This window comes from Hippichthys cyanospilos, chromosome 1, assembly GCF_059441005.1.
Source record: "Hippichthys cyanospilos isolate Australia breed blue-spotted pipefish chromosome 1, RoL_Hcya_1.0, whole genome shotgun sequence".
Lineage (NCBI taxonomy): Eukaryota > Metazoa > Chordata > Actinopteri > Syngnathiformes > Syngnathidae > Hippichthys > Hippichthys cyanospilos.
This window is the reverse complement of record NC_142369.1, coordinates 11,979,271-11,988,058: the sequence shown is the minus strand read 5'-3', so window position 1 is coordinate 11,988,058 and position 8,788 is coordinate 11,979,271. Positions and strand designations below refer to the sequence as shown.

General features: G+C 41.2%; 1 protein-coding gene across 1 annotated transcript; it reads right to left on the bottom strand.

Annotated features, from left to right (window-relative positions):
* Nucleotides 1–633: 633 nt before the first annotated feature.
* mymk (myomaker, myoblast fusion factor) lies at nucleotides 634–7,845 on the bottom strand. Its single transcript, XM_088418863.1, has 6 exons — nucleotides 7,711–7,845; nucleotides 6,226–6,340; nucleotides 5,357–5,505; nucleotides 4,835–4,951; nucleotides 4,610–4,750; nucleotides 634–3,032 (listed from the first exon to the last, which is right to left on the bottom strand). The coding sequence occupies exons 1-6, from the start codon at nucleotides 7,843–7,845 to the stop codon at nucleotides 2,772–2,774; spliced, it is 918 nt and encodes a 305-aa protein (XP_088274989.1). The 3' UTR covers nucleotides 634–2,771.
* Between the last annotated feature and the right edge of the window lie 943 nt (nucleotides 7,846–8,788).

The window sequence follows — 8,788 nt, the reverse complement described above, 5'->3', positions numbered from 1 at the left end:
TAAGAGGAGCAAATGTTCTACATTCTAAAATTACAGTAGAATTACAGAAAGTGTTGGGGGCTCTAAGGAGGACTATTGTAGTACCACAGTACTGTGGGTCTGGAGCGCAAGAACTTATGTCTACTGAATTCTGGAGTAATAGTTCCATATTTTCAAAATAAAACCCTGCATTTTACTTCGAGAATCTTTAACTGTGGAATGTCAATCAGTGACGCACAGTCCTCTGCCAAGGTGCGACAGTCGGCAGACTTTAGTGTAAACTGACCTCGGTGTTAACGGAACGAGTGAGTGTAGCATGACGAGCAGCTGCGCTAACAGTTGACGGCGGAGCGGCTGTTAACTTCTGTCGTCTCCAGGCGGAGAAAGTCCAACATCAACAAAGAGACAGTCATCATGTGTTCATGCTTGGAAAAGTGTATGTTTTTTTTTACATTGGCAATTATGGAAATAATAAATCGTCTTTCATAATATATTTTTTTAATGAACTGCAAATGCAAAGTCTCATATGAACATTGTCAAACAAGTGTAAAATACGTTTATTACTGTTATATTTGAATATCAAAAACATACAAGGAATTTAATATTAAAACCCTGTTTTGTAAAAGAAAATATGATGTGCGTTTGTGTGATAAAATGCCCATTTTTGTGGGTATTTGCCAGATTGTATGAGTGTAAAATTGAGAACTTGTGAGATTGTCAATGTATGCGTGTGTGTGTATGTGTGTGACGAATTACATTTTTGTGGTTGTATCTGTGTTGTGTGTGTCTGAGATTATTAGTGTGTGATATTCTGAACATATGTGTACTGTATGTGCTTTGCCAAGTACACCATAACCAGAGCAAGGTATTAGTGAATGAAAAAAAGAGTTCTGTGTCAACTGTGTCTGATTTCTTCAACTTTGGAACATAATTTGTAATGATATCTCCAGGCATATTTTATTCAGCAACTCCAGAACATAGAACGTATAAAATAATTTGGATCATCTGTTGGAAAATTGATGGAAAATGACAAAATAAAAAGTGATGGCAAAGAACGTGTTCATCATTAGATGCAAAATTGAAGCTTAAAGATGCTTCATAAAGTATTTTTTTACTCTTTTAGAATGCACATAAAAATAAAAGCCTACTGACTTGCCATTTTAAACACTTTCTTTAAACTTTCTTAAAACAATGCTATCTATAGGAGTCATACAACACAACAACTTGTTCATGAAGCAAAGTTGAAGCTTCATTTTCCCATCATTACAATACAAAGGAATCACTATAACACCATTTAGCCAGATTGCTTCATATAACAGTCAGTTTGCTCTTTTGTAAAAGAGAAAAATGTAGTGTTCTTGTCACAGCATTAAATCCACTGAAGTATATTTCCTAATACATGCAGAAACCCTATTACCTTTTTGATTGCATCGACTTTTTTTTTTATTCATTTCTTTTACTATAATCAGCAGTAGAAAAAAAGTAGGTACACAAAATTCAGCCATTTATCACAGTGGACTCTCAAACTGTGTTGATCTATTTAAAATGGGGCGTTGCCATCTACTGGTGGTTGTGCATCAGTAAAGTTGTTTCCAAGTTAGACATTTACAGTGGAGCAAAATGAGATACTCCCTCATCCATCCCTGTCGAAAAAAATTGACAAGCATCCTTGTCATTGGCAGCCAATGAGTTAAAATCTCACGTATCCCCTGATGTCATTCAGACAGCCTTCATAGTGGTTTAAAAGTAACATTTTTTCATGTAACTGGTGAGCCAGTTAGTTCACTTCATACAGATCTCTATCGAGTGATGAGGGATTAGAGAACGAGCATCTTTCCTGAACAGCTTAAGACCACAAAAGTCAAGTGCCAAAGTTTGAGAGAGGTTGTGAATCTTTTGGGAGAGAGTGGAGCCAAGCCACAGCGCTGCCGTGCCCGAGACAAGTGTTTTGGGGCTTTTGGGGAGTTTGTATTTTTTTGGTCTGGATGAGAGACAGCGACGTAATGCCACACTTTGATTGCACATTTCATACATTGGCAATGGCAAACACACCTCAGACCACACACACACACACACACATGCACACACGCAGACACACGCACACACACGCACACACACACGCCAGTAAAAGTGACTGGCGAGGCTGCATGGAGAGCAAACATGTCCAAAATGTATAAATTGTCTGCAGTAAAATGGTCCTCCAGAGACAGACAGACAGCCAAACGTCAGCCCGCCCGTCTCTCTGTCTGACGGGCGGACTTCCTCTCGAGGAAAGGAAGTGGGCGGCGGCGTCTGTGGCATGTGCGCCAAGACTCTTGATGAGTTCTGGACGCCGATCATCTCGTCTGCTTGGCTCGGCAGCTGTGTGTTTTTATTTTATCACTCTGTTAAACGTGACATTTCTGCTTTTTTACGTGTCTTGAGGGACCTTTTGGAATTTTTACCGCCTTGGAGCGCTAATGAGAAGGCTGCAAGGTTCTTGTCCCCGCCGCTGCACGTACATCACCTGCCCACGAAAGAAAATGAGACCTTTTGCCCTTGTACTCACCTTGCAAAATAGTAAGCCTGCACTTGCATGCATGTGTGTATTAGTAAGTGGATTCGTGTGAATGTGTCATAGTTGCAGTTTCATATTTGTGCGTTATGTGTTTTTGTGTATTCTTGTGTGTATTTTCTCCGCCACCATTTTGTAGTTCTGTACCCCTTGCATTTTCTCGCTGCACCTTCAGTGTTTCAACAGCTGACATAAAATGCCCACCTAACTCAGCACCACTCGGCTCGATGTTGCTGCCTTACTTCCATCCGTTCATCTCTTTCAGCTTGCTGATGCTGGTGCCTTTGACAGGTGTGGAGGGTGGGGGGGAGAAGATGGGCAACATGGGGGTCTTCTCGGACGCGGTTAAAGCCTTCAAAAGTGAGCGGCATGCTGATGTCTTCTTCTTCTTCTTCTCCTTCTCTCCCGTGTGTTTGTTTCCTGGCATCTCTTTCTTCTCCGGCGTGTCTTTTTTCTCTGGTGTGTCTTTCTTCTCCTTGTATGAGGCCGGTGACATGCTCTGTGGATTAAGCCAATAAACGTGAAGTGCGTATGGGTGGGTAAAGGCAGTGTAGAAAGGAGCAATATGAGAAGAAATTTATGAGATGACATGAGGAAAAAGAGGAAGGCCAAGAGCAAGTACAGGAGATAATCGAAAAGAAAAGGGGGCTAGGAGGAATAGGATGGGGATTAAGAGGAGACATAAGGAAGTCAAAGAGAAGACATTTGGAAGGCAAACAAGAGGATGATTCAGAGGAGCAAGTTAGGATCAAGTGGAAACAGCAGGAAACGGAGTTGATGAGGAGGTAAGTGAAGATCAAGTGCAGGTGTGGTAGACAAGAAACTAGAGGAAACAGAAGGAGGAGTAATTGAGGATGCGAAGGAAAAGGAAGCACTGAGGAAGATGATGAGGCCAGTAGGGTACTTTATATTAGGTAGAGCTGTGGCCTGTGCAATAGAAATTCCTCTCTCATTTTTTGTGAGAAGTGCACTGAATGTACTGTATGATCATTCCATGTCAAGTCACACACCCTCCTCATTGACCGCTTGAGCTTACCTATTATTATTCTAATGCCTTATTGTGTTAAATGAAAGAGTCTGAAATTTGAGCCTCATAGCGCGAATGATTTCAAAAGTATAGCCCTTCGAAGTTGGGTGCCACGCCCACTTTTGTGATCCAGGAATTGCGCACTTAACCTGAGACCATATTTGAAGGCCCTCATCCTTAGTTTTATGCAATGTCTACACCTGTAGATTGCTATTTCTATATGTTCTTTCCCTGTCTATAAAAATATGCACTCAAAAATCAACATTCTCTCTGGTGTACTTTTTTAGAGATATTAACACCTTTAAAAGTAATTTTTGTTGGCAATACATTTTTTTCTTTACATTTTGGGGGTCCATGTTTTGCAAATGCTTTGTGTTTGTGGTGTTTCAACTGATAATAATAACAATCGAAATAGTAATGGTTACATTTATATAGCGCCTTTGACAAAACCGAGGCGGTTTACAAAGCACAGCACTATCACACAGTAAGAGCAGTGGTGGTAAACTACGTTGCGTAGCCACAGATGCCCTGGGACAGACTGAGAGATTATCTGATGTATTATCATATTTGGGAACTCTACTATGTATTTAGACAGTTTCAAGGGACTCGGGCCTTTGGTGGGGGATGTCTCCAATATACGGCTACGGAATGATATTAAAATTTTTGATTCCCATACTTCGGGTCACTAGTTGGCCAAGCAAATGGCAAAAATGAGCTTTTTACGCCATCAACATCACTTTTTTAAAATCAACATTCAACTGCTTGTCTATCAACTAACCCTTTACAAAGAGTACTACTTTTGGATTTTTCTCTGAAAAAAATCCTCTGTCCAGAAAGTAGGTCATGTGTTGTTTTAACTGATTACTCATGTTTCTGGTAGTAAAAACAGGCCCCCTATAATCAAAGTGGTCTATTGCAACATTAAAATGTGATATTAACACTCAGCTAGGACACTGGTAGAACAAAAATCAGACAAATTGAAGAAGTGTCACCGGGGAGCGGATTTATGTGGTGACATGGAATGACCCTATAAAAATTTCATTACGTACGCAGCAGCATAACGTCCAGCAGGTGAGCTTTGCGGCGTTGAGGCCTGAGCCGGAATAGCGGTTTTTCTTGGGCAGCAGCAGGACAAAGGATACGGACAGCGACAGGTGATAGAAGCTGTGCACATATGCGTAGTCCCACTCCTAGCACACACAAACACAGAGTTTATAGCCGCACATATCATGATCTGGAGACGCAAAACGGTTAGCGCAGCGCTGATAGCGAACCTCAAAGTAGAAGCGTAGCATGAGGGCCAAAGCGCCAAAACAGCAGCCAGGACCGACTTGCTGGGTGTAAACGCGCTTGTCAGGGTAAACCGCACGCAGCTCCTTCATCTTCTGAAGCTGACAGGTGAAAGAACAGGCTGATCAAGGGGTAAGGGCGTAGTAAAGCTGAGGATTAGACGGTCAAAAGGATAGTAATTTGAAAGAGTTGGTCCGTATGATGAAGATAAATGACCAGAGAGGAGGAAAAAGGAAAAGGAAGAAACGGGAAAGGAGGTCAGGAGAAGGTGACTAGGAAGATATGGATTAAGGAGGTGAATGAGGAAAAGAGCACAAAGTGAGTATGTAGAGGTGTGAAAAGGAATTGGGAAAGGAAGAGGAAGTAACTATGATGAGGAAAAAGAAGGAAGGAAGGGGTGAAGGTGAGGAGGAGGAAGACATGAACATGATCACTCACTGATGAAATTAAGAAGCGGATTCATCCTGTAGTGGTTCTCCTGGTTGCATTGCAGTAATGGGACTCACCCATTTGACAGTGATGATGAAGACGGCCGATCCAATGGGACCCGAGTAGATCCCATATCCCCAGCGGTCCTGGTAAATCCGTACTGCGATGCTCAGAACTCCAAACATGGTCATGCTGGAACGCTGAGGCTCCTCGAAGTCGCCCAGAGCTGAGAACATAGACAATGGCCAATTACCAGCTCCTTCTCAAGTCTGGTAAGATGTCAACCAACAAGTTTGCTTGCAAGTCCGTAATCCATTTGTTAGTCTTCTGGCTGCTCTAAAAACCACATATCCTACTCACTATGTATGTAATATCAACAGCGGCCAGAGGCGGCGCCAAAAAAAACAAAGCTCAAACACAAATGTATGAACTGTTAAACTAAATCATCTCCAAAACAATATTTCAGTTGCAGCACACGCGGCCCGGTACCAGTTGATTCACGGACCGGTACCGGTCCGTGGACCGGGGGTTGGGGACCACTGACACACAAGATGCGAAATGTGGTTCTCTCTCTCTCTCTCTCTCTCTCTCTCTCTCTCTCTCTCTCTCTCTCTCTCTCTCTCTCTCTCTCTTATGTCTGATACAAAATCAGGATCTATGTTACTAATGCCCCCAAATTTGAGTCCTAACTGAGTTCAAAGGTCATATGGGCCCCTTCATAGACTTCTACAATCAGCTGCTGGAACTGTTGTTTTGTGTGTGCTTGTGTGTAGATGTGCGTGTGTGTGTGGACAACACATGTTATCAGCAGCTGTTTTGGTGTGTGATCTGTACATGGTGCTACTCTGGCAAGTGTGACTGCCACATACGTATGACTCAGACCACATCATAATCCAATTTCTACACCATATAGTGGGATGTCGGGTTTTGTTGCGATTAGACTCACCGATGAGCGTGACCCACATGGACAGCGCTGTGCCGTACACGTTGAAGTACTCAAGGATGTCGTACTTCATGAAGCATAGGATGGTCAGGCCCGGTCCGTCGCAGGCGTGGTAGATCTACATGCATCAAAAAAACGGCAATAAATTACACATTGTACCTCTTTTGTCTTGTTTGTGATTTATTTTCAGGGACAATTCTGATTTTTAGTAAAAGATATGACTGATATTTGAAGCTACTATTTGTTTTCAATAAAAGGGAAAATATTGGTGTCAAATTTTCCAAAAATACATTCTCCAATATACAGGTTTGTTGAAATGTCTCAAGAATTTTTACTGAACAACTTTCAGGCTTGCTGATGTCGAATGTTTAAAAATAATACTTTTAGACAATAGTCTTTAGGTTTAAAAATCAACAAAGGCAATGTCTGAAAACATCAAATCAAAACAAAAATCAAGTTTTCCAAAATTTCATGAACCCTCTAAGCCACAGGTGTCAAACTCAAGGCCCGGGGGCCAAATCCAGCCCGCCACGTCATTTTATGTGGCCCGCGAAAGCAAATCATGTAAGTTTCCATTACCCTTGCTAAACTCTGTTCCAAAACTTTAGCTTGTCGTGTATAATGAAAAATAAAGTTGAGATTTTTTGGTTTGTTCTGTTACAGTAATGTAAACAATAAATGAGCAAACTAGACTGCTTTACTTCTGATTTCAAAACAACTAAGCCATCAATTTGCTGTGTACAGTAATAATACTATGAGACAATTTAAAATCGACTTGGTTTCCTCAACTTATCGGCCCAATGAAGGAAGTTCTCGCTACAAAATGGCCCGCGACAAAAATGAGTTTGACACCTCTGCTCTAAGCGCTAAAGCAGCAATATTGCACCATGCAACATTTACGGTGTATGCCTTCATTGCTAACAATTTTCAAGTTACAACCTTTTCAAATAGTGACGTAAAAATATATTGAAAATATTCTGAAAATAATAATTTATATTGAAAATAATAATTTTATTTTTATTTTATATTGAAAATAATAATTTTATTCTTTTAATTTGAAAGAAAAACAGAAGGTGAGGAATGTTCTAAGCTCAGCAAAATCACCTATAAAATTTGCTGAAATTTCAAGTAAATATTTCCCTGAACTTAACACAAGTTATAAACCATCCATTATTGGCCATCATATTTTAAAAAGAGCCAAATATCGGCACTGTACAATTATCTGTCTATCCCTACATTTTATACCACTTTTGAGCCTGCATTTTTATTTCCGCAAATTAGAATTTTGAGGCCACAAAATTTGACAACATTTTGCAACCACAAATTAGCAATTCGTATACACGTTGTATCGATATTGTTACCACCAATGATAATTTTGTGACCACCGTTTAGTTTTTTGCCCTTATATTGTGTCCACAATTGGAACTTGATATAGCCAATGCAAAGATCCAAAAGAAAAAGTAATAAGTAATAAGGACAAAGTCTCACCGCGCTGAAGAACATAGTGAAGAAGTAGACCATGGCCTCCATGTGGAAACCTCGCTTGGCGGCCACGCTGGCGGCCGGCAGGAACACGATGCTGCTGACAGTTGGCAGCAGCATCTTAGCAATGTAGGCGCCCATCTCGTCAAAGAAGACAGAAATGTGCGTTGTTCCACAAGAGAAAGTGTGCGTGGAGCGGTGGCAAGGGAAGTGAGCCGTCTAGCTGTCCCCGGTGGCGCTTAGACACTTTAACATGTCCATGGGGCGTGTGCGGCGAGAAGTGCTCACGTGAGGAGTCATCATGGGGCAGCTGTTTGCACAGCAGCCGTACATCCCGGGACGCCCGGCAAACATTTGCTGCTAGATTTGTGAGCATCAATGCTAACATAATTACATACCCATTTTAACGTTGAAAGAATAACTGAATCCATTAGAGCTCCAGCTTTTGAGTATTTTAGTACTCAGATAAAAATAAAAGAAAATACTTTTGTATTATTTTGCTTGGTGAAAAACAAATACTGTACTTCCCCAAATATGGGTCACATGTGTACATAGAACGCACCCTCAATTTTAGGGTCAAATTCTGGCATTTTCTACGTTACCTTGACCGGGCGCAGCAACAGTTTGGCAAGAATGTAAAAATGACAACGAAACAAACAAATCTCATCTTTCTAATCTCTTCATATTTTCTTGTGTTCATATACGTAAATTACATATTTGCTGCGGGTTAACTAACTTAAGTGTGTTTCAGATTTCCCACACTGCGAGCGGTCAGTGAATGCTGCGCCAGCGTAATGTTGAATGCGCTCGTTGTTTGTCCTTTTCCTCGTGACGCAGCTCAAGTTCAAATAACCAAGGTTGCACACCATCCATATTACACCAAGTTTGTGATAGTGTGTGGTTATGCCAAAAGACCACAATTGATAAACGAGTCAAATAAAATACCTTTCCAGGTCTCTTGCCAGAAGATATGGAGAACTTGAGCGCTGATCAGCCCGTGTAATCAAGTCATTTTTTAGCGCCCTGAATTAGCGATTGAACATGATTTCAGAACAATGCTGTGTTAGTCATTCCTGAGACACAC

What these genes read in the sequence shown, in the direction of transcription:
- mymk (XM_088418863.1), bottom strand. Translation starts at nt 7,845, where the DNA reads ATGGGCGCCTACATTGCTAAGATGCTGCTGCCAACTGTCAGCAGCATC. An exon ending in TCACTATGTTCTTCAGCGCG is followed by an intron (nt 6,341 to 7,710) that starts GTGAGACTTTGT and finishes TGATGCATGTAG; the next exon opens with ATCTACCACGCCTGCGACGG. An exon ending in TCATCATCACTGTCAAATGG is followed by an intron (nt 4,952 to 5,356) that starts GTGAGTCCCATT and finishes TTCACCTGTCAG; the next exon opens with CTTCAGAAGATGAAGGAGCT.